At 47.7% G+C, this 25363-nt stretch overlaps 3 protein-coding genes across 4 annotated transcripts in view; 1 reads left to right on the top strand and 2 right to left on the bottom strand.

Annotated features, from left to right (window-relative positions):
• The window catches only part of TTLL3 (tubulin tyrosine ligase like 3), a 31562-nt gene extending 31088 nt beyond the window's left edge, over window positions 1-474 (top strand). Inside the window, exon 11 of the mRNA XM_050778677.1 lies at window positions 381-474. Within this exon, the coding sequence (XP_050634634.1) occupies window positions 381-434 (54 nt within the window). The 3' untranslated portion in view covers window positions 435-474. The remainder of the gene's footprint in view (window positions 1-380) is intronic.
• CAMK1 (calcium/calmodulin dependent protein kinase I) overlaps window positions 1-18396 on the bottom strand; it is a 105187-nt gene extending 86791 nt beyond the window's left edge. The window contains exon 1 of the mRNA XM_050778716.1: window positions 18393-18396. The gene's annotated coding sequence lies outside the window, so the exon portion shown is untranslated. The remainder of the gene's footprint in view (window positions 1-18392) is intronic.
• Window positions 3150-9932, bottom strand: RPUSD3 (RNA pseudouridine synthase D3). Of its 2 annotated transcripts, XM_050778718.1 has the most exons (9): window positions 9808-9932; window positions 9384-9520; window positions 7836-7880; window positions 7621-7720; window positions 6314-6421; window positions 6148-6232; window positions 5796-5919; window positions 4327-4466; window positions 3150-3508 (listed from the first exon to the last, which is right to left on the bottom strand). In XM_050778718.1, exons 1-9 carry the CDS (start codon window positions 9930-9932, stop codon window positions 3317-3319), a joined length of 1056 nt encoding a protein of 351 aa, XP_050634675.1. In that variant the 3' UTR covers window positions 3150-3316. The 2 variants fall into 2 exon arrangements, with proteins under 2 accessions (XP_050634675.1, XP_050634676.1); XM_050778719.1 differs by lacking the exon at window positions 3150-3508 and having other exon boundaries at window positions 4349-4466; window positions 5796-5947.
• Window positions 18397-25363: the final 6967 nt, after the last annotated feature.

Genomic DNA, 25363 nt, shown 5'->3' on the forward strand with positions numbered 1-25363 from the left:
CGAGACTCAGTCTCAAAAAGAAAAAAAAAAAATGAAATACATTGGTTAGGGATGCATATGTATGCAGTCAACTTGAAAACAAAGTAATTCTCCCAAACCAGGGGATTCGTTTCTGACCTAGACTGAACAGTAGAACCCCTTCAAGTAGTTTTTTAAAAGATCAGTGCCAGGGTATCCACCCCAGGCCAATTAAGCCAGAATCTTTGGGGGTGCAGAATTGGGGACTTAAGCTTCCTGAGGGATTGGGGGGGGATTCTAATCCAGGGCCAGGGTTGACAATTGCTGCTCTACAAGAAAGGAGTGGGTGCTTGTATTTCGTGCCCCAAGGGGAGTAATATGGGTACTACTTTATAATTACAATTGTCCCTCCCTATTCACAGGTGCCACATCTGTGGACCCAGCCAACTACAGATGAAAAAATAAATAAAAAATGATACAACCAAAAATACAAATTAAAATGCAGTATAACAACTGTTTATATATTTACATTGCATTAAGTGTTATAAGTAATATAGAAATGATTTAAACTATATAGGAGGATGTATGTAGGCTATATGCAAACACTGTGCCATTTTACATATAAGTGATTTGAGGGTTTTAGTATCAGATTTTTGGTGTCTGAAGGGGGTCCTGGAACCAATCCTCTGTGGACACTGAGGGGATGATGGTATTTGTTGTTGTTTTCTTCTTCTTTGAGATGGAGTTTCGTTCTTGTCGCCCAGGCTGGAGTGTGGTGGCGCGACCTTGGCTCACTGCAACCTCCACCTCCTGGGTTCAAGCAATTCTCCTACCTCAGCCTTCTGAGGAGCTGGGATTACAGGTGTCCACCACCATGCCAGGCATTTTTATTTTTAGTAGAGGCAGGGTTTCGCCGTGTTGGCCAGGCTGGTCTCAGACTCCTGACCTCCAGTGATCTGCCTGCCTCAGCCTCCCAAAGTGCTGGGATTACAGGCATGAGCCACCATGCCTGGCCTGTTGTTTTCTTTTGAGACAGGGTCTCACTCTGTTGCCTAGGCTGGAGTGCAGAACCCGGCTCACTGCAGCTTCAACCTCCTGGGCTCAGGTGATCTTCCCACCTCAGCCTCCCAGATAGCTGGGACTACAGGCGTGCACCACCACGTCTAATTTTTTGTAGAGACAGGGTTTCTTTCTTTCTTTTTTTTTTTTATTTTGAAATGAACTCTCGCTCTTGTCCCCCAGGCTGGAGTGCAATGGCACGATCTCAAGCATTTCTCCTGCCTCAGCCTCCCAAGTAGCTGGGATTACAGGTTCAGGCTACCACGCCTGACTAATTTTTATATTACTAGAGACAGGGTTTCACCTTGCTGGCCAGGCTGGTCTCAAACTCTTGACCTTAGGTGATCCACCCGCCTCAGCCTCCCAAAGTGCTAGGATTACAGGGATGAGCCACCGCGCCCGGCCGAGACAGGGTTTCACCATGTTGCCCAAGCTGGTCTTGAATTGCTGGGCTCAAGTGATCCTCCCATCTTGGCCTCCCAAAGCGCTGGGATTACAGGCATGAGCCACCACACCCCGTGATGGTATTATTTTAAATCATAGAAATGGCCGGGCACAGTGGCTCATGCCTGTAATCCCAGCACTTTGGGAGGCCAAGGTGGGTGGATCACGAGGTCAGGAGATTGAGACCATCCTGGCTAACACGGTGAAACCTCGTCTCTACTAAAAATACAAAAAATTAGCAAGGAGTGGTGGCGGGCGCCTGGAGTCCCAGCTACTTGGGAGGCTGAGGCAGGAAAATGGCGTGAAACCAGGAGGTGGAGCTTGCAGTGAGCCAAGATCGCACCACTGCACTCCAGCCTGGGCGACAGAGGGAGACACTGTCTCAGGAAAAAAAAAAATCATAGACATGTTTTAGGCATATTTTGATGTTTGCCATATTTCACAATTTTTTAAAGAAAAAGATCTAACATCTCCACTTATGAGGTTCCTAGAACAGTCAGCTTCATAGAGACAGAAGCAGAATGGTGGCTAACAGGGGCTGGGGGGATGGGGAATTAATGTTTAATGGGGAGAAAGTTTTTTTTTTTTTTTTTTTTGAGATGGAGTCTCATTCTGTCACCCAGGTTGGAGTGAAGTCATGTGATCTCGGCTCACTGCAACCTCTGCCTCCTGGGTTCAAGTGACTCTCCTGCCTCAGCCTCCCAAGTAGCTGGGATTACAGGCACCTGCCACCACATCCAGCTAATTTTTGTATTTTTAGTAGAGACAGGGTTTCACCATGTTGGCCAGGCTGGTTTCGAACTCCCAACCTCAGGTGATTCACCTGTCAAAGTGTTGGGATTACAGGCATGAGCCATAGCTCCCAGCCCTGAGACACAGTCTCACTCTATCACCCAGGCTGGAGTGCAGTGGTGCCATCTCGTGGTCACTGCAACCTCCACCTCCCAGGTTCAAGTGATTCTCGTGCCTCAGCCTCCCTAGTAGCTTCGATTACAGGCACCTGCCACTGTGCCTGGCTAATTTTATATTTTTAGTAGAGACGAGGTTTCACCATGTTGGCCAGGCTGGTCTCAAACTGCTGACCTCAAGGGATCTGCCCACCTCAGCCTCCCAAAGTGCTGGGATTACAGACATGAGCCACAGCACCTGGCCAAAATTTCAGTTTTATAAGATAAAAAAGTTCTGGAGATGGTGGTGCTGGTTGCACAACAATGTGAGTATACTTGATGCCACAGAACTGTACACTTAAAATGGCTAAAATGGTAAATTTTATTTTGAGACAGGGCCTTACTCTGTGGCCCAGGCTGGAGTGGAGTGGCATGGTGCGATCTCAGCTCACTGCAACTTCTGCATCCCTGGCTCAGGTGATCCTCCTACCTCAGCCTCCCAAGTAGCTGGGACTACAGGCATGTGCTACCACGTCAAGCTGATTTTTCTATTTTTAGTAGAGAGGGTTTCTCCATGTTGCCCAAGCTGGTCTGGAACTCTTGGGCTCAAGTGATCCACTGCCCCTGGCCAAGATGGTAACTTTTATATGTATTTTACCACACAAACACACAAAAATCTAACATCTCCCAGCTAGGATCAGGATGGAAACCACCAAATAAAAAGACTACATAGTCAACTCAGCAGAAAGCAAGATCTGTAATAAACATTTACTTTCTTAGCAAATCCTCAAAACCATAACATGAGGTAGGAACTTTTATTATCACAAGTCCAGAGAGGTAAACTTACTTGCTCAATGCCACACAGCAAGCAAGTGGCCTGTCCAGGATGTGATCTTAGGTTTGTCCGACTGCAGAGCCCCCACCCTCACTTTCCAGTGTGTGTGAGGGGGTCAGGAACAGAGGGAGAACTATTGTAAGCGGAGCCCCAGGCACTGTAGGGTCCTGGAGAAATAAGGGGGCAGTGGTGCCAGGAGCTCGATGGGGGTGTCCCTGGCCCTGGTGCCTGGGAGGAGGAGCCGATGTAGGTGGAGGTGCAAGGGCAGCTGGGCAGCCTGGGAGGGGGTCAGGTGGAGGCGTCTGAGGAGGGCTTCATCCAGGACCTGGAGCAGAGAGGTACGTTGTGTTGAGCCCCACATTTTCCAAGCAGCTGGGTACCCACCTCTAAGGGAAATGGGAGTAAGGCGGGCGCTTCCTCTATTCCCCACTGTTCTGCTGCTGTTAATCACATCTTCTTTATACACAGATGTGCACATTCATACAGGCACTCACACTGCAGCAGAGACTGGCTAGGGGGTCACCCAATCAGTTTCCTCCTAGGCACATGCCTCAACTCCATTTCCCAGCCCTCTCACAGCTTGGTGAGACGTGAGTGAGCTCTAGCCAAGTGAATGTAGGTGGCAGTATGTATGCCACTTCCACACCTGGCCCAGAAAAGCCTTACCCACTTGAACCTACACTGTGTCCCTTATCTGGCTGGATATCAACAGCCTGGGTCCCTGAGTACTTACTGCTTGGAGCAGAGCCCACTCCCGTTATTTGACCTTAGCATGAGGGCACAGTTCTTGTGTTAAGATTCTGGTAGTCTGGGCTTACTCTGTTAGAGCAGGTAGAGGCATCTGGTGTCCTAATACATGCATGCCTTTGACCCTTTGTACCAGACTCAAAGAATGGCAGACTTAAGAGGGTTTTAGAAATCAGCCACATCAACTCCCTTATTGAACACACAGACAGAATGAAGCTCAAGAGAGTGTTACTTGCCCAAGGCCACACACCAAGATGTGGGTACAGATACAGCCTTGGGAGCCAAAAGGGCTGCCTCCCAGTAGTCCCAAGCTGCAAAGATAAGGTCTTGAGATGCTGTCCATGCTCACTTCTCCCTCCACCCCTCAGAAAGCAGCAAGCAGGTGGGCTGGAGTACCTGTCTTTGGGGCTTGGTGCTCTCAGCTGGCAGCAGAAATCGCTGGCCCAGGACAGTCCCCACACGGGCAGAGTATGTGTGGTCCCCAAGCACAGGGCAGAGCTGTAGTACCATGTGTACCTGTAGTTGACTGGAGAACACTGGGCAACAGGAGAGCCCGGAGAGACAGTGGGCAGCTGCTCGTTCTGTCCCACCCAGTATCACCCCTCCTGCTTTCCTTTGGGGAAACACCACCCCCTTTCTCAGATCACATGTTTCAGTGAGGTCGGTACTACGGCCCCTGCATCCAGAGAGGGACACACAACACGTCAGGACAACCACAGCTATCAATCTGCCTGGCTGTGGGATCCACTCATGATGAGATGCAACCCTGATTTAATTGCTGAAGCCATCAGCCATAAGGACTGTTTTTTCCTGCTGGGGTGCTAGCCTGAAGCTGCCTCCTCTAGCTGGGCCTGGTCACATACACCTCTGGGGGCCATCAAATGCTTCCCAGGCTGCTGTTGATACCACCATCTCCCCAGCCCCTTGCCCCCTTGAGCCAAGTGCAGTTTTTTGTTTTTTTTTTTTGAGACGGAGTCTCATTCTGTCTCAGGATGGAGTGCAATAGTGCAATCTTCGCTCACTGCAACCTCAGTCTCCCAGGTTCAAGTGATTCTCCCGCCTCAGCCTCCCAAGTAGCTAGGATTACAGGTGCATGCCACCAACCCCAGGTAATTTTTGTATTTTTAGTAGAGACGGGGTTTCACCATGTTAGCCAGGCTGGTTTTGAACTCCTGACTTCAAGTGACCCATCCGCCTTGGCCTCCCAAAGTGCTGGGATTACAGGCGTGAGCCACCGCGCCCGGCTCAAGTGCAGTTTTTTTTTTTTTTTTTTTTTAGACGAAGTCTCACTCTGTCGTCCAGGCTGGAGTACAGAGGCGTGATCTTGCCTCACTGCAACTCCTGCCTCCTGGGTTCAAGCGATTCTCCTGCCTCAGCCTCCCGAATAGCTGGGATTACAGGCACCTGCCACCGTGCCCGGCTAATTTTTTTTTTTTTAAGGCAGAGTCTCACTCTGTCACCCAGGCTGGAGTGCAGTGGCGCGATCTCAGCTCACTGCAAGCTCCACCTCCCAGGTTCATGCCATTCTCCTGCCTCAACCTCCCGAGTAGCTGGGACTATAGGCGCCTGCCACCACACCCGGCTAATTTTTTGTATTTTTAGTAGAGACGGGGTTTCACCGCATTAGCCAGGATGGTCTGCATCTCCTGACCTCATGATCCGCCCACCTTGGCCTCCCAAAGTGCTGGGATTACAGGTGTGAACCACCGCGCCCGGCCGTGCCCGGCTAATTTTTATAGTTTTTAGTTGAAACAGGGTTTCACCATCCCTGCCAGACTGGTCTTGAACTCCTGACCTCATGATCCACCCACCTCAGTCTCCCAAATCAAGTGCAGTTTTAAAGGCTGGCTGGGGTGCAGACCTACCTGTCAGTGGCTGCAGCTGGACCAGGGCACAGCCAGAGCCTGTGGCTACCACACGAAAGTGACTGAGAGTCTTCTTGACACCGTGCAGGATGTCCTTTCGGGATGGGGCCTTCACTGGAACTGTCTGTGGTGCCAGTCAAGAGTGAACAAGCCTTACACAGGCCTGGGAGCTATACCCAGACCCTCCCTGCTCCCAACAGACTCTGGGCAGGGCCACAGTATAGGCAGTGGTCAATTGCCTGTTTTAGGGGACAGGAGAGCCAGCCCTCCCAAATCCATACCCCTGACTCCTCTCCGTAGGGTACTGTATCTAGAAGCATCCCTCCTCTTCCCTGCCCAGACCTGGACTCACAAGATTGACCCCATCAATGTGTTCCAGTTTCAGGGCGGCCTGGATCTTCCCCTCCGAAGCAGTTGGGATCCCATTAGTGACAGCACTGAGGAAGGGGCAGGAGGAGGTCACACAGTGGCTTGCTGGGCCCTCCCCACCACCTTAAGAACCTCCCAGCACCTCTCACCAGTAGGTAGCTGTGGGCCTCTGGGCTCTCTGTGAATGGGTGAAGAACTTCTGGAGGCGACTAGCCGTCTGAGGACAGCTGGAGAGGAGTACAAGCCCAGAGCTTTCCCTGGAATAAGGAGACAAATTACACAAATTAAAGTCCCTTGAACTCACCCACTAAAAAGGAAACTCTTAGGAAGGAACACTGACCTGCTTCAGGCCAAACACTAACACCAGGACTATAACCTAGACCACCTCCTGAGAAATAAGTAAGGTTTCCCCTTCTTTGATATCAAGACTTTGTAGCTTAATGTGTTTCTCATTTTTCCCAGCCCCCAGGGAGCTCAGAGCCAAATGTCCTAAGGATTGTCTACCATGTGCCAGAACTCTACTAGAAATTCTGTACATAGTAGCTCTTAAATAAGTTCCCCACAAAAAAGCTCATGAGTTTGTGGAACTGCAGAAATATTTAATCTCAAGTACCATCTTTAATTGATGGCAGTTAGAGGAAAGAGTATCATGGATCGACTAGCAATGCCTGCCACAAGTACAGTCATGGAGAAATGACTGCACACTAAGCATAGGTATTATTTTCTCTATTTTACCATTAGGGGAACTGAGGCTCAGGGAGGGTTTTGTTTTGTTTTGTTTTTTTGAGACAGGGTCTCACTCAGGTTGTTTAGGCTGGAGTACAGTGGCAGGATCTCAGCTTATTGCAGCTGCCATCTCCTGAGCTCAAGTGATTCTCCCATCTCAGCCACCCGAGCAGCTGGGACTACAGGCATGTGCTACTATGCCCAGCTTGTGTGTGTGTGTGTGTGTGTGTTTCTTTTGTTTTGTTTTTTTAAGTAAAGATAGGGTTTTGCCATGTTGCCCAGGCTGGTTTTGAACTCCTGGACTCAAGCAATCCTCCCACCTCGGCCTCCCAAAGTCCTAGCGATTACAGGCATGAGCTACCATGCCCGGCCTCAGGGAAGGTTTTGTTGTTGTTGTTTTTCCAGAGATGGGGTCTATTTTGCCCAGGCTGGTCTCGAACTCCTGGGGTCAAGTGATCCTCCTGCCTTGGCCTCCTAAAGTGCTAGGATTACAGGCGTGAGTCACTGTGCCCAGCGTCAGGGAGGTGTCATGCTTTGCCTGGTATCACACCATTTGTACTTGAGGATTTGAACCCAGAGTCATCAGCTTCCTCCTCTTCACTGTACCTGTATCCACCTCTACGATCTCAAACCTTCCTATGGAAAATGTGTCAGCATATCCCAAAGCAGCTGTTTCCCCACCATAGATGGATGCCTGTACTCCTAGCTTCCTATCACCCCTACCACTTACTTCCCAGATGCTCGGACAACCTGAAGCTCCTGCTCCCCGAGCCCCAGGGACTGGCTCAGCTCTGGCAGCACTGACAACAACGTCAGCTCTCCTGATTTTCCTGGAAAGTAAGAAAGAAAAATTACAAGAGGCCAAAGCTTCACGCCTTCACTTTTCCCTCCCCAGACACAAAACCCCCTTCTGCTGCATTCCCTTCCCACATACCCGGCCTGTACCTGTCACTGGTAGACCCTGTGGCTTGTTCAACGTCACTAGAGGTCCTGAAACATACATCACATGAACATCAGCAAAAGCAACAGTAACCCTTTATGCAGCACTTAAGAATTTCCAGAGCACTTTCTCACACTCTTAGCACATGGCCCCATCATGACTCTCAGACGTGACTTATCTACCGCACACCAAACTGAACTGCTTTCTGTTCCTCTGCCACCTCAGAGCCTTGGCACTTACTGTTTCCTCTGTCCCCAAATTTCCCAGGTCTGGCTCCCCATCACCTTGGCTCAAATGTCACATCACAGAGAGGTCTGAATCTCCAATCCAACGTCTGCCCTCTTCCTACAGTTCCTCACCATTAGAACATCCTGTTTCGGCCGGGCGCGGTGGCTCAAGCCTGTAATCCCAGCACTTTGGGAGGCCGAGGCGGGCGGATCACAAGGTCAGGAGATCGAGACCACAGTGAAACCCCGTCTCTACTAAAAATACAAAAAATTAGCCGGGCGCGGTGGCGGGCGCCTGTAGTCCTAGCTACTCAGGAGGCTGAGGCAGGAGAATGGCGTGAACCCGGGAGGCGGAGCTTGCAGTGAGCCGAGATCGCGCCACTGCACTCCAGCCTGGGCAACAGCGTGAGAATCCGTCTCAAAAAAAAAAAAAAAAAAAAAAAAAGAACATCCTGTTTCAGTTTATGCATAGCACTTATCACTAGTAACTTGTTCATTTATTTTCTGACACCCATTTCTCCCATTAGAGAGAAATCCATTTCTCCCTTGAGAGCGGAAACCATATCTATCTTTTTCAGCACTGTATACCTGCCTAGAACAGTGCCTGGAACACAGCATATGTTTAAGAAATAGTTGAGAAAAGAAATAAATCACTGAATGGAGAGTGGGGTTCAGAGAAATTCAGTTATTTTCCTAAAGCCACACAGCAAGCTGATCACAGAGCCTAGATGTCTGACTCAAAGCCTGTGTTTTGTCTATCAATAAACAATAATTTGTTGTCGTTTTTTTAGACTGAGTCTTGCTCTGTTGCCCCAGGCTGGAACACAGTAGCACGACCTCGGCTCACTGCAACCTCTGCTATCCGGGTTCAAGTGACTCTCCTGCCTCAGCCTCCCCAGTAGCTGGGATTACAGGCGGACGCCACCACACCTGGCTAATTTTTGTATTTTTAGTAGAGACGGGGTTTCACCATGTTGGCCAGGCTAGTCTCGAACTCCTGACCTCAGGTGATCCGCCCGCGTCAGCCTCCTAAAGTGCTGGGATTACAGGCGTAAGCCACCGCGGCCAATAAACAATAATCTAGTATAGCAACTCCTGTAACTGAGCGCCGGCTATGTGCAAGGCTTGATAGTTATTTGCATCCTCTCCCCACTCTTAACCCTACTGCATCATGGCAGTAAGGTTAAAAGCGGGGAGAGGGTGCAAATTAGGTGGCTCGTCCCAGCTCATGCTGCTAGTGGGAGGCAGAAGCAGGGCTGATCCCGTGGCTTCACTCCGCGGCAGTCCCCTCCCGATCCCTGTGCGGCCGTGCCTCTCACCCCTCACCTTTCCGGTCCACCACGGCTGCCCGCAGCGCATCAACCAACTCCTCCCGACTGAGGTTTTTTGGCAGCAGCCCCGGGAAGAGCTGGTCCCCGAGGGGCCCCGACCGTAGGCGGGAGCCGCGGGGTTGCCTGTGATGCCTGGACAACGAGGGAGAAGCAATGGGAGTCATTCCGTCCCGAGGTGCCGCCCATTCCTATCTCCCGACGCCTCTTCCCAAAACCTGCGGCCTCTGACAAATGCCTCACAATGTCTAGGCTGACCTCGAAAATTCAGGTACGACCGGTCCCATCCTACAGTCGAGGGCACCGAGGCTGAGAGAGGCCAAGGGGCTGTTTTCGGGTAACATCTACCTGATGCAGATCCCGCACGTGCCTTCCCCCTGCCCTAGCCTCCGTCCCGCATGAGGGAGGGGGTACTTAATCACCGGGCTTCGATGCCAAAGCCTGCGTCCTCGGGCGCTGTGCTTACAGCCAGGCCCCGCCGCCAGCCACTCCAGATCGGACCCAAAACACGGCGGCCGTCCATCTCCCGAGTCAGTACAGTGCGCATGTGCTTTCAGAGGAGCAGCGCCACGCTCCCGCCAGCGCGCTGATTGGTCAGCTTGAGTGTCAATCGGAATGGTGACGAGGCGGGACTCAGAGCCGGAGGAGGCGTGCTTTTCCTCCTCCCAGGAAGGAAATACAGCATTGCGGGCCTGTGCTTTTAGGGAGAGCTCAGGCAGACGAATTTGATCTGTTAAGAAAATGTGTCTTGGTCGGGCGCGGTGGCTCATGCCTGTAATCCCAGCACTTTGGGAAGCCGAGGAAGGCAGATCACAAAGTCAGGAGATCAAGACCATCCTGGCTAACACGGTGAAACCCCATCTCTACTAAAAATACAAAAAATTAGCCGGTCGTGGTGGTGGGCACCTGTAGTCCCAGCTACTTGGGAGGCTGCTGCAGGAGAATGGCGTGAACCCAGGAGGCGGAGCTTGCAGTGAGCTGAGATCCGGCCACTGCAGTCCTGCCTGGGGGACAGTGCAAGACTCCATCTCAATAAATAAATAAAATAAAATATACAGAGTCCTCCTTTTTCAGCAGTGAGTAACTCAAGGCCTTGGTGGTTTTGGAGGACAACTGCAGCTAAGGAGTCAATTTGGGCCTAAAGGACTGATAAAGTTTATGATACGTCTGTCATGCTAGCAAAGAAGTCATTAGAAACACTACAGAAGGTCGTGACAGAGGTTGAAATGCCTGCTATTCCAGTACCAAGAGCAATAGTGGAGGCAGAAAGTCCCAAATTGACAAGCAAGGGAATTAGTGGAATAACTCTTCTTTGTCGTGTCGGTGTCATGAGGGGAATAGGAAGCTCTTCGGTCCCATTTGCAAATTGAATTTTGGGAGTAAGGAAAACTAGTGTGCATATTCCTGTCCAATTAGCAGGTAGACACATGTAAGTGGAGGAGCCACAGAGGAAGAAGAGACCTTGTGCAAGGCAAACTGGAAATGCAAAGTAAAAAGATGAGATGGAGTACTATAGCAGGACAAGCCATAGACAAAACTCCTCACACACCGAGTTAAAGAAGGAAGGGGTTTATTCGGCCGGGGGCATTAGCAAGACTCCTGTCTCAAGAGCCGAGTTCTCTGAGTGGGCAATTCCTGTCCCTTTTCAGGGGTCATAACTCTAAAGGGGTGCATGTGAGAGGGTCATGATCAATTGAGTAAGCAGGGGGTATGTGACTGGGGGGCTGCACGCACCGGTAATTAGATCGGAACAAAACAGGATAGGAATTTTCACAGTACTTTTCTATACAATATCTGTAATCTATAGATAACATAACGGATTATGTCAGGGGTCAATCTTTAACTACCAGGCCCAGGGTGTGGCGCTGGGCTGTCTGCTTGTGGATTTCATTTCTGCCTTTTAGTTTTTACTTTTTCTTTATTTGGAGGCAGAAATTGGGCATAAGACAATATGAGGGGTGGTCTCCTCCCTTATTCCCCCCCTTTGAGACTCTTAATAGTGGGAGTTCTCACTTATTTTTACTACCTATGTCTTCTTGCAAGACAGATCGATAGTGATTCATATAGTACACTTGTGCTGAAGCATTTTGGAGAACAAAGGTAGCGATGAAGCTTTTTGTCATTTGAAGAAGTACAGGTAGCAAACAAGGGAGCAGTAAGCATGTTCCTATTACTGTTATAACTCTTGTTATAAGAGTTTTAAATCCTCCTAGCACTGGGAACCATTTTCTAAACATGGCTCCAGGATTAAATCTATGCCACACTTGCACAGGCACATGTGCCAGTTTTGTCATATCTCTAACTATGTCTTCAACTACTTGTTCTTGATTATCTATGTGTAGGCAGCAATTAGTAAGGTTAAATTTCCTACAGACCTCTCCTTTAGGTGCTAGCAAGTAGTTGAGAGCTAATCTATTTTGATAGATAGTATTTCTCATCTGAGTTTCTTGCCAGGCTAGAATAGTCAAGGCTCTGCTGGTTTTGTTAGTGGTTATTTTTAAGACAGCTTGTAACCGTATGATTTGGTTGATCATGTAAATGGGGGTCCAGTATCCCCACGAGCCATCTTGTGCCTAAGTAGCCAGCCTATAATATTGTATGATTCTCTCAGGGGACATTTATCATTTTTTCAATTTCCTATAACTATGCTTCTCTTTTCACGGGAAGCATAGACAGGGAAGCCCAGGAGTTTGCCTGTTTTTATGGGCAGTAGGAAGAAAGATGGTTTAATAGTGCCAATAACACAACTACCCGCCTACTGGTCAGGTAATTTGGTGTAAACTCTATACCTACATATCCAGTATAATCCAGTGGGGGCTGACCAGTCCTGGTGGGACTCTGGATGGGTCCACACGGTTTGCAACTTTGGAAATTTACTAAATGAATTTCTCTATGTGTGATTTGAACTCCACTAAGTGACTGTTTTTGTGGTACTATTATACAGTTTCTATCTCAGACAACTAAGTCGTCCTACAGGGTGGGTGAATTCTTTTCCTTCTCTAGCTATGCAATTTGTCCAATAATTGAGGTTTTAGGACCCAGAAATTATCAGGGTAAGTCTTTTGAGCCAGGAATTAATCAGGAACTGGGTCTATAGGTACTAATTCTCAGGTTTCCCACGGCCATTGATCTCCCATTACAGTTCCTCCACATACATAACATGAAGTGACATTGAAAGACTGGGCTACATGCTCGGCTAATTGCAAAAACAAATTTCTTATTTTTCCTTGAATTTCTGGTACTGGCACATTTAGTTCATCATAGAAGGTTTGAAACACTGGTTCAGGAGAGTGTTTGTAAATTTCTCCTGGAACCAAGATATTTACTTGAGGATCCAGTCCTGCTGTGTCAATTCCTAAGGTCACATGCTCCTCTTTTTACCAGTGAGGATCAAGGGGGTTGGTTATTACTAGCTCTGAGGGGTTATATTGTCCTTTGGTACAGGAAGGGCCATTTTTTCCTTTCTGAAGGTGGACTGGATCCATTTTTTTTTTTTATCCAGGTGGCCTAAATGACACAAGACAAGTATTTATATTTATTTCTATGCAGTCCTAATTTATGACAAATGTACTTATTTTCTGCCATATAGCCTCTTTTCCAATTAAGAGAACAACACCTTATTCCTAACTTATTACTATTAATAACAGCACAGGCATCAAATTTTAAGATGACTTGTTTGGGCACCTTTTTTTCTTCTGCTTTGGCTAAGACTTTACTCCTATCGTTTATGAGCCCCTAGCAGTCCTTAGTCCTTAATCTTATTTTAAAAACTGTGATCATGGGAGGCTCAGATGGGTTATAACACACATTAGGTTAGTCATTTCCTGGGCTACATACCTGGTATAGAATAACATTATACAAACAAGTTCTTTTTAGAGTTCCAGTACACTTATAATAACCACAAAATAATAGGACCATAGCAACCTTTTGTCCTACCTCAGTGACTTGATATGTACACTGGGAACAGTCCTCAGTCTGAGGAAGTTCAGTTGAAGTCCTTACTGTAAAAGTCCAAATTTTAAGGAAAATGAGTCCTGCGATGAGTTTCCTCATGCTTTGGCTGTGCGTGGACCAGTCAGCTTCCAGGTGTGACTGGAGCACCACTTGTCATCTTCTTCAGAGTCACTTTGCAGGGGTTGGCGAAGCTGCTTCCGTCCACGTACCTCTCACAGTCTATTGATGTTTAAGGATGGTCTCGGAGGTTATGCCTGCTAGAATAAACTGAGTCCAACCCCTCTACACAGTTATGTTCAACTGGGCTCTCTGATACCAGGAGCAAGTTGGTAGGGTTTAGGGTGTTGCAAACTTTAATGGTTATGTGGGGATTTTCACATAGCAAGCTTTGGTACTTGGTTAATCTAGCATTTGTTAACCAATGATGTCCTTTGGTAGTCATTAAAGTTACCACAGCATGGGGGGACTTTATATTCAGGTTTTGCCTAAGGGTTAGTTTATCTGCTTCTTGTGATAACAGGTCCGTTGCTGCTAGGGCCCGTAGACCTGGGGGCTAGCCTTTGGAAACGCTGTCTAGTTGTTTTGAGAGACAGGCTACCGACCTTGGCCAGGGCCCCACAGTCTGGGTTAAAACTCCAACTGCCATTTTTTTCCTCTTTCTGACACATAGAGTGTAAAGAGTTTTGTCAGGTCAGGTAGCCTCAGGGCTGGGGCCGACATGAGTTTTTCTTTTAATTCATGAAAAGCTTGTTGCTGTTGGTTGTAATAGATGTAGTTTATCTAATCTACATTTTTATTAACTGTCACCTACCAAAATATTGACTCAAATCCTGCAGCTATTTGATTTCAAGCTTTAAATTGATCTGGTATTCCTTGTGGGACTCTAATTGCGTCTAAATAGACACGAGAGTCGAAAGACCTATAAGGGGCTTCTCTTGCTTTACAATATCTCATTTTTTTTTCCTTCTGGTTGATGAAATGCCAGGGTGAAAGGGATAGCCAAATGGACTAAAGTACAAGTGCCACTCCAGTTATTCAGCAGAGTGCCCAGTAAAGGTCCACCACAATACCACCACACATCTGCATGGGGATGAACAAGGGCTGACTGATTGATAACCTCTTGAAAATTATTAAGCTCACTGCATCCTTTCAGGTCTCCAAGGAACGCTAAATTTCCTCCCTGTCGTGAGAGACACGAAGTGAACTTAGTGTTGGGAGACAGAGGCTGGATGGCCCTTGGGGGCTGATCCGCAGGGTGCCAGACTTTGGTATATAGCAGAGAGACCTTGGCACGACTTATTACTCCAGGCTGTAGAATCCTGGAAAAGAGCTACTATGCAGCCTACACCTGGTCGACTGGAGGACCACCTTAGTGGAAAGGGGAAAATCTGGGCCTCTGGCCTGCCATGTGCACAAGCATAACAATTGCTTTTGTTTAATGTACAGACAGAATATTTGATCCATTTTAACCAGGCATTTGCATCTTGGTGTCTTGTCTTAATTGCTAACATTTGTTTTAAATCTTTAACTTCTATGATCCTCTAGTAAAATGGATGTATGGTTTTAGGAAATTACAAAAACTGGTTGGGGCAGTCCATCCTTGCTCTTTAGTGGCCCACAGAATGTTGGACCAACTATGGCATGAAAGCTCTACATTGGGGGGCAGGACTCCTGCATTGGCACTGGGGTCTTTATCGAAATCTCCCCAGATTAAATGGTCCTAGTTTACTAATGCCCAGTCTGAGGAGAGTCAGGAGGGACAGAAGTACTTTTCTGAAGTAGAAAGCTGTCTTTGACTTGGGAAGTCCTCACATGGTATAACAAGGCAAGCATTAAATGCAATAGTTTGAGGTGAAATTGACTTGGTTATGTTAATAACTAGATGGTCAGCAATAGAACGAGGAAAGAAGAAAAGGTAATAGAATAGATGAAAAGAGTTAAATTTTTCTTAGCTTTAGTTTGGTAGAGTTTTCCCGTGGGACTATGGCCCACGACTCTGGAGGGGGTGGTGCTTTCTTGACTCGAGTGTGATGAGTCCATCCTTTTTTTTTTTTTTTTTTTTTTTTTTTTTTTTGCTGTACAAACAGCAGTCTTGGTGGTTAGTAGCACAAGGTAGGGTCCTTCCCAGGATGGCTTGAGTTTTTCTTCTTTCTAACCTTTGATGAGAATGTGATCTTCAGGCTGGTGCTGGTTTACCGGAAATTCTAGGGGTGGTACATGTGCTAAAAGACTTTTCCTAGACAGGCTAGGAAACCAGGGATTTCTTTTTTTTTTTTTTTTTTTTTTTTTTTGTTTGAGACGGAGTCTCGCTCTGTCGCCCAGGCTGGAGTGCAGTGGCGCGATCTCGGCTCACTGCAAGCTCCGCCACCTGGGTTTACGCCATTCTCCTGCCTCCCTCCTGAGTAGCTGGGACTACAGGCGCCCGCCACCGCGCCCGGCTAATTTTTTGTATTTTTAGTAGAGAAGGGGTTTCACCGTGGTCTCGATCTCCTGACCTTGTGATCCGCCCGCCTCGGCCTCCCAAAGTGCTGGGATTACAGGCGTGAGCCACCGCGCCCGGCGGAAACCAGGGATTTCAAGCCCAAAAGCGGGATGATTTTTGCTATCGTGGCCACACAGAAGCGCTCTCCCTTCTAAGGCTGTCTCTGCACCTTGCAGCTTTCCAGGATGGGCCTTAGAAAAACCCTGTAGGTGTCCCTGGAGATTCAGGCCGGCTCTTTCCCAGGCTGGGAATGAAAGACCTGGCCAGTCATATGCAATTCCGGAATGTTGCTCAGGCTGGAGTGCAGTGGTGCAATCTCGGCTCACTGCAAGCTCCGCCTCCCGGGTTCACGCCATTCTTCTGCCTCAGCCTCCTGAGTAGCTGGGACTACAGGCGCCCGCCACCATGCCCAGCTAATTTTTTGTATTTTTAGTAGAGACGGGGTTTCACTGTGTTAGCCAGGATGGTCTCGATCTCTTGACCTCATGATCCGCCTGCCTTGGCCTCCCAAGGTGCTGGGATTACAGGTGTGAGCCACCGCTCCTGGCCTCACCTGTTACTTTTTCATATGGCAATTAGAAAATGAAAACATGGCCTGTGTTACACGTCTGTTGCGCAGGGCTATGTCAGGCCTGTGTGGGTCCTTAACATAGCCCTGCAACATGGGCATGAAAGTTGTGATGGCTGCAGCCAGGCTTTGCAGGCTGCCCGGGTATCTCAGTAGCAGCCCAGAGAAAGGCTGCTTGAGTTTATGAGAGGGAATTTCAGGCTTCTCCCACTTGGACAGGGAGAGCTGTATCTGTATTTATTGGGCCTGTGCCTGAGATTAATGCACCACTGTGAGGGAGCGAGAAGAGAGGTGGCTGTCCCCATTTTACTGAGGAGATAGAGGCTGGGAGGGGGGTGGGACGTACAGCCCAGAACAGGAGCCCAGATCCCGGCTCCCCAGGGGCCATTGCATGAGATACATTGCATCTACTGTTTCTCAAAGATGAGAGTGGGAGATGATGATTTTTTTTTTGAAAGGATGTTTCACTCTTGTCACCCAGGCTAGAATGCACTGGCATGATCCCAGCTCACTGCAACCTCCACCTCCCGGGTTCAAGTGATTCTCCTGCCTCAGCCTCCCAAGTAGCTGGCATTACAGGTGCCTGTCACCATACCTGGCTAATTTTTGTGTTTTTAGTAGAGACAGGATTTCGCCATGTTGGCCAGGCTGGTCTCGAACTCCTGACCTCAGGTGATCCGCCCACCTCTGCCTCCCAAAGTGCTGGGATTATAGGCGTGAGCCACCGCATCCAGCCGATGCATTTTTTTTTCATAGACTTTATAATTTTTAGAGGAGTTTTGGGTTCACAGCAAAACTGAGTAGAAAGTAGAGAGTTCCCACGTACCTCCTCGCCCCAAGCCTCCACCCTCTAGAAACCTCCCCACCAGAGTGTGTGTTTGTTACACTCAAGGAGCCTGCAGGACACCACAGTATGACCCAGCATTCTCAGTTTCCACTCAGGCTCACTCTTGCTGTCGCACAGTCTATCACAACCCTTAGCCACCATTACAGCATCACGCAGAATACCGTCACTGCCCTAAAAGTCCTCTGTGCTCTGCCTGTTCATCCGTCTCTCCCAATGGGTCAAAGAAGAACTCACAAGGGCAATTAGAAAACAGGGTTAGAGCCAGGTGCAGTGGCTCACGCCTGTAATCCCAGCACTTTGGGAGGCCGAGGTGGGCGGATCACGAGGTCAGGAGAATGAGACCATCCTGGCTAACACATGAAACCCCATCTCTACTAAAAATACAAAATAATTAGCCAGGTGTGGTAGCAGGCACCTATAGTCCCAGCTACTCGGGAGGCAGAGGCAGGAGAATGGCGTGGACCCGGGAGGCGGAGCTTGCAGTGAGCCGAGATCGCGCCACTGCACTCCAGCCTGGGCAACAGAGCGAGACTCCGTCTCAAAAAAAAAAAAAAAAAAGAAAACAGGATTAGAAACACAATTAGAAAAAGAAAATACAACATTGCAAAACCTATGAGGTACAGCGGAAGCAGTGCTAAGGAGGAAATGTATAGCTATAAATACCTATATTCAAAAAGAAGACAGACCTCAAAAATCCTGTCTCTACTAAAAATACAAAAATTAGCTGGGCGTGGTGGCATATGCCTCTAGTCCCAGTTACTTGGGAGGCTGAGGCAGCAGAATCGCTTGAACCCAGGAGGCAGAGGTTGCAGTCAGCTGAGATCACACCACTGCACTTCAGCCTGGGTAACAGAGCGAGACTCCATCTCAAAAAATAAAAATAAAATAAAATTACAAATGAATGTGAGGACATTACTTTGCAGAAATAATAAGTATTATAAGAGTACTTTGAACAATTGTATGCCAACAACTTGGATAACCTAGGTGCTACGGACAAATTCCTAGAAATGCCATACCTACCAAGACTGAATCACAAAGAAATAGAAAATCTGAACAGACTCATAAGTAGCAAGGAGATTGAATCAATTATCTAAAAACTCCAGGCAAAGAAAAGCTCTGGACCTGATGGCATCAACTGGTAAAATCAACCAAACATCCCCCTGTACCCCCCTTTTTTTTCTTCTTTTTTTTTTTTTGTATTTTTAGTAGAGACGGGGTTTCACCGTGTTGGCCAGGATGGTCTCGATCTCCTGACCTCATGATCCGCCCGCCTCAGCCTCTCAAAGTGCTGGTATTATAGGCGTGAGCCACCGCACCCCGCCCCCCTGCTCCGGTTTTTAGAAGTGGCATCTCTGTTTCCTGCCTAGGCTGGACTTGAACTCCTGGGCTCAAATGATCCTCCTGCCTCAGCTTCCTCAGTGGCTGGGACAACAAGTGCGTGCCACCTCACCCAGCAAAAGAAGAACTTACACCAATTCTTAAACTCTTCCCAAAACTTGCTAACTCATTCTATGAGGCCAGCATTGCCTTGATGCCAAAGCCAGACAAAGACAGTCTAAGAAAAGAAAACCACAGACTAACTCCTTATGAACATTGATGCAAAAATCCTCAACAAAATACCAGCAAACAGAATTCAGCAGCATATTATTAAGATTATATAGGATGATCAAGTGGAATTTATTCCTGGAATGCAAGGATTGCTCAACATTAAAAAATCATTCATTGCAGGGGGAAGAGATTCATGATCACCTTAATTGATGTAGAAAATTATCTGATGAAATTCATCACCTATTTCATAATAAAAACACCTAACAAACTAGTAGTAGAAGGAAACTACCTCAACATAATAAAGGCCATATATGAAAAACCCTTAGCTAACATCAAACTCACTGGTGAGAGACTGCAGACTTTCCTTCTAGGAGCAACAACAAGACAGGGGCATCCACTTTTGCCCCCTCTATTCAGCAAAGTAATGGAATTCTAGCCAGAACAATTAGGCAAGAAAAAGCAATGAAGCATCCAGATTGGAAAGGGAGAAGTGAAATTATCTCTGTTAGCCTGTGACATGATCTTTTTTGTCTTTTCCCCCTGCAAGGAGGTGCAGGGGTGTTTGGCCAGGGTGGGGTGCAGCCTGGCACAGTGGGCCCAGGCAGTTGAGGCTTTTCTGCCACGGATGTGTTTTCGGGCTTAAAGGCATTTCACTGTTCCTTTTAAGATGCTCAGCCCCCTCTCAGTTACTCCCAAGACAGTGACCTGCTGGGATCCATCCTGAGCTCCATGGAGAAGCCACTGAGCTTCTGTGACCAGGAAACTCAGCCTAAGGCCTGAGGTGGGGATTCCAAGTTCACAGCAGCCTTTATACGCTTGGGTCTCAGGACTGTACTCTTCCCTCTTTCAATGATGCCATCTCCTCAACCTCAAAAGTGGATATGATCTTATATGCATACACACACTGGCACACTCAGCTTTCAAAACTAATTAAACTAAGCTGCAGTCTGCAAAATCAACACACAAAAATCAGTTCCATTTCTATACACTATGCTAACAATGAACAATCTGAAAAGGAAATTAAGAAAGCAATTCCATTGTCTGGGCATGGTGGCTCACACCTGTAATCCTAGCACTTTGGGAGGCTGAGGCAGGTGGACCACCTGAGGTCAGCAGTTCGAGACCAGCATAGCCAATATGGTGAAACCCTGTCTCTACTATAAATACAAAAAATTAGCCAGGTGTGGTGGCGGGTGCCTATAATCCCAGCTACTCAGGAGGCTGAGGCAGGAGAATCACTTGAACCCAGGAAGCAGAGGTTGCAGTGAGCCGAGATCGCACTACTGACTCCAGCCCGTATGAAGTGCAAGACTCTCTCAAAAAAAAAAAAAATTAAAGAAGACCTAAACATGAAAAATTTTTATTGATTTTAAAAGTTACTAATGTTAGAATACAAAGCTCTGCAAAATAACATATTCAGTGCAACTCTTATTAAAATCCCAAAGATGTTTTTGACAGAAATACAAAAATCTCGCTGAGGACAGGCACGCCTGTAATCCCAGCACTTTGGGAGATCAAGGCTGGCAGATCACTTGAAGCCAGGAGTTCGAGATCAACCTGGCTAACATGGTAAAACCTTGTTTCTACTAAAAATCCAAAAATTAGCTGGGTGTAGTGGTGCACACCTATAATCCCAACTCCTCAGGAGGCTGAGACATGAGAATCATTTGGACCTAGGAGGCAGAGGTTGCAGTGAGCTGAGATCACTCCACTGCACTTCAGCGTGAGCGACAGAGTGAGATTCCGTCTCAAAAAAAAAAAAAAAATCTGGCCAGGAGAGATGGCTCATGCCTGTAATCCCAGTACTCTGAGAGGCCAAACGGGGAGGATCTCTTGAGCCCAGGTGCTCAAGACCAGTTTGGGCAATGTGGCGAAAACCCATCTCTACAGAAAATACAAAAATTAGCTGGGCATGGGGCACACACCTTGTAGTCCCAGCTACTTGGGAGGCTGAGATGGGAGGATGGCTTGAGCCCAGAAGTTGGAGGCTGCGGTGAGCTGGGCAACAGAGCGAGACCCTGTCTCAAAAAAAAAAAAAAGTGGGGCGGATGAATAGGCAGAGCACAGACAGTTCTTAGGGCAGTGACACTATTCTGAAGGATACTGTAATGGTGGATTATGACATTATCCATCTGTCCAGACTCATAGAACGTGCAATGCCAAGTGTGGGTCAGCTGCGGGCTTTGAGTGATTGTGAGGTCGCCATAGGCTCTTTCATTGTAACCAACGCACCAGTCTGGCGGGGATGTGGATAGAGGGGAAGGCTGTGCATAAGTGGAGGCAGGCTGCATATGTGAACTCTATACTTTTTTTTTTTTTTTTGAGATGGCATCTCTCTCTGTCGCCCAGGCTGGAGTGCAGTGGCACGATCTTGGCTCACTGCAAACTCTGCTCCTGGGTTCACGCCATTCTCCTGCCTCAGCCTCCTGAGTAGCTGGGACTACAGGCGCCTACCAGCACGCCTGGCTAATTTTTTTGTATTTTTAGTAGAGATGGTGTTTCACCGTGTTAGCCAGGATGGTCTCGATCTACTGACCTCGAGATCTGCCCGCCTTGGCCTCCCAAAGTGCTGGGATTACAGGCGTGAGCCACCGCACCCGGCCATGAACTCTATACTTTCTACTCAGTTTTTCTGTTAACCTAAAGCTGCTTTCAAAAACAAGTTTTATTAAAAATAATTTTCACGTGGCCAGGCACAGTGTCTCATACCTGTAATCCCAGCACTTTGGGAGGTTGAGGCAGGAAGATCGCTTGAACCCAGGTGTTTAAGACGAGGCTGGGCAACATGGTGAAAATCCAATTCTATTAAAAAATACAAAAACTAGCCAGGCGTGGTGGTGCATTCCTGTAGTCTCAACTAGTCGGGAGAGTGAGGTGGGAGGATCACCTGAGCTTGAGAGGTTGAGGCTGCAGTGAGACATGATCGCGCCACTGCACTCCAGCCTGGACAACAGAGTGAGACCTTGTCTCAAAAAGAAAGAGAAGACTAAAGATGAAAAAGGCTATGGCTGCTGTGTGGGAAGATAAGAGACAACTGGGAACTTCAAAGGTTTCTGCTAACTCTTCTTAAACAATTGGAAAGAATGTTTACCAAATGTTCCATTCCCTTTTGAGCTCCCCTCCCTCAAGGCAGTTCACCAAGCAAACTGTTCCTTATTCTTCACTAGAAACCCCGCCCCCTCACAATTGTTAACTTCTTGAAGTCTTATCACCCTCCCCCAACACACAAAAAAAAATTGGAAGGAATTACGTAAAGACAATAAAGGATTACTTAAATCTGAGTGAATATTGAGCACATCTATCTATCTATCTATCTATCTATGTGTGTATATATATATATATATATATATATTTTTTTTTTTTTTTATAGACAGCATGTCCCTGTTGTCATGTAGGCTGGAGTGTAATGGTGCAATCTCGGCTCACTGTAACCTCCACCTTCCAGGTTCACGCAATTCTCTTGCCTCAGCCTCCCAAGTAGCTGGGACTACAAGGCACGCACCATCACACCCAGCTAATTTTTGTGTTTTCAGTAGGGACAGGGTTTTACCATGTTGGCCAGGCTGGTCTCAAACTCCTGACCTCAGATGATCCACCTGCCTCCGCCTCCCAAAGTGTTGAGATTACAGGTGTGAGCCACCGTGCCCGGACAGATATATTTCAAGATGGGGTTTCCCCATGTTGCCCAGGCTAGTCTCCAATTCCTGGGCTCAAGTGATCCACCCACCTTGGCCCCCCACAGTGCTGCATCTACAGGCACTTAAATGTTTTTGACAAGAATAGTGCATAGGTACCTCATAATGTCTAATTGTTCCACTATTAGATAAGTTTAGTCATGGTATTAAGGTAGTCACAGCCATATCACTCCATCATAAACATTCTTTTCCCTCCTCTTCCCCCAACCTCCATGATTAGGAAGTGCTCTGTGGGGTGATACTTTGGTGTCACATGGATCTTCAATTTCCCACCCACCTCTCTCACCTATGGTATTGGCATCATTGGTGATCTCTACCTGAATCCTTTGTTTTCATTAAGGATTGCAAAAGTATTTTTTATTTCAGTCATTTTGAATATATTCCTTCTACTGGCACTCACCTGTTGGATATCCCCCCTACTTTTCAAGTGGTACAATCCCTACTTAAAAGGCGTGATACATTGTTTTCCTCTATCTACCTGTTTTCAGAGTGAGGAGTTATTGTTGGAAGTATTCATCTTTCACGAAATCATCTTGTTCATCAGATTATTTCAGGAGAGCAAGCTACAATTGAGCAAAATAATCTGGCCCCGGCAGGACTACGGAGGTCAAAAAGGGAGGACAGGCCAGGCGTGGGGGCTCACGCTTGTAATCTCAGCACTTTGAGAGGCGGGTGTTCAAGACCAGCCTGGCCAACATGGTGAAACCCTATCTCTACTAAAAATACAAAAATTAGTCGGGCGTAGCAGCATGCGCTTGTAATCCTAGCTACTCGGGAGGCTGAGGCAGGAGAATCACTTGAGCCTGGGAGGCAGAGGTTGCAGTGAGCCACGATTGTGCTACTGCAGTCCAGCCCGGGTGACAGAGCGAGACCCTGTTTCCCCACCCCCTCCAAAAAAAAGGAAACAAAAGAAGAGGACAGATGAGAAGCTGCAAGCTGTCCCATGGACAGAGATGGCGGCCTTCTCCCACCTGTTTAGCTGGGCTAAAAATGAGCTCCCTGCGGTTCCTCTCTGTCCTTCCCATGGCTCCTCCCAGTCACCTCAGTGTGAATGATGTGCAGTGACAGCCTCAACCACATACCGCATTTCTGCCCTTGAAATACCTTCACTAGCCACAACTTTCTCACTGTGCCAAAATCAGTGCCTGTCCAGTGTCCTCGCCTTTTCTATCTCTTCTCCGCCAGTGACACTGTATTTACTAGAGTGACCTTCCTGTTCTTCCTCACCATCCCTGCTTCTCACACTTACCCACCTGCCCTTCCTTATTCAACTCAAGTCACACAGTTAAACACCTCCTCCTAAAGTGAAGAGCCCCCGTAAATCTTCAGTTGACCCCTCTGTCTAGTTCCCTTGGGCTGCTGTCACAAAGTATCTTAGATTGGGTCATTAATAAACAACAGAAGTTTACTGCTCACTGTTCTGGAGGCTGGGAAGTCCCAGATCGAGGCTTCAGTAGATTCAGAGTCTGGTGAGGGTCATGCTTCTGGATGGCCTTTTATGTGTCAAGTGGCGGAAGGGGTGGCAAGATGGCTCCCTTCAGCCACTTTGCTAAGGGCCCTAATTCCATTCCCAAGGCCCCTGCCCTCATGGCTTAATCACTCCCCCAAAGGCCTTACTTCTTAATACTATCACCTTGGGTCTTAGGGTCTAACATGAATTCTGGAGGGCCACCAACATTCAGACCATAGCACCCCCTCTACTTATATGAGCACAAATGTCAAAATTAACATGAACTCTGATGTGCTCCACTGAATATGGGGACTTTTAACATGACACCCTCAACATATAAAATCAGTAATTTTCCAAATTGCATCACTCCAGAGGACGGAATCTGAACAGTTTTTTTTGTTTGCTTGTTTGTTTGTTTTGAGACAGTCACTTGTTTGTTGTGAGACAGTCTCACTCTGTCACTCAGACTGGAGTGCAGTGGCACAATCACAGCTCATTACAACATCTGCTTCCTGGGTTCAAACGATTCTTATGTTTCAGCTTCCCGAGTAGCTGGGAATACAAGCATGCGCCACCACACCTGGCTAATTTTTGTATTTTTAGTAGAGATGGGGGTTTCATCGTGTTGGCTAGGCTGGTCTGGACCTTCTGACCTCAGGTGATCTGCCCGCCTTGGCCTCCCAAAGTGCTGGGATTACAGGCATGAGCCACTGTGCCCGGCCTGAATCAGTTGTTTAACCAGCAGGTTTCAAACAATGAAACTGAGTTGCTCAACAATAAATTAGGACACCCCAAGAAGTCCTGGGTAAACACTGTCGTGGGAAATGGAAGATGGGTCTTTCCTCAGAGCAAAAGGCATAAGACCGGACTAAATATATTGTATGGTACTTTCTGTGGCTTCATTATTTTATTTTATTTTATTTTATTTTATTTTTATTTATTTATTTATTTTTTTGAGATGGAGTCTCGCTCTGTCACCCAGGCTGGAGTGCAGTGGCCAGATCTCAGCTCACTGCAAGCTCCGCCTCCCGGGTTTACGCCATTCTCCTGCCTCAGCCTCCCGAGTAGCTGGGACTACAGGCGCCCGCCACCTCACGCGGCTAGTTTTTTGTATTTTTTAGTAGAGGCGGGGTTTCACCAGGTTAGCCAGGATGGTCTCGATCTCCTGACCTTGTGATCCGCCCATCTCGGCCTCCCAAAGTATTTTATTTTTTAAGATGGAGTCTCGCTGTCACCCAGGCTGGAGTGCAGTGGTGTGATCTCAGCTCACTACAACCTCCATCTCCTGGGTTCAAGCAATTCTCCTGCCTCAGCCTCCCAAATAGCTGGAATTACAGGTGTCTACCACGATGCCTGGCTAATTTTTTGTATTTTTAGTAGAGACAGCATTTCACCGTGTTGGCCAGGCTGGTCTCAAACTCCTGACCTCAGGTG

This window comes from Macaca thibetana, chromosome 2 (genome assembly GCF_024542745.1).
Source record: "Macaca thibetana thibetana isolate TM-01 chromosome 2, ASM2454274v1, whole genome shotgun sequence".
In the NCBI taxonomy this organism is placed as follows: Eukaryota; Metazoa; Chordata; class Mammalia; order Primates; family Cercopithecidae; genus Macaca; species Macaca thibetana.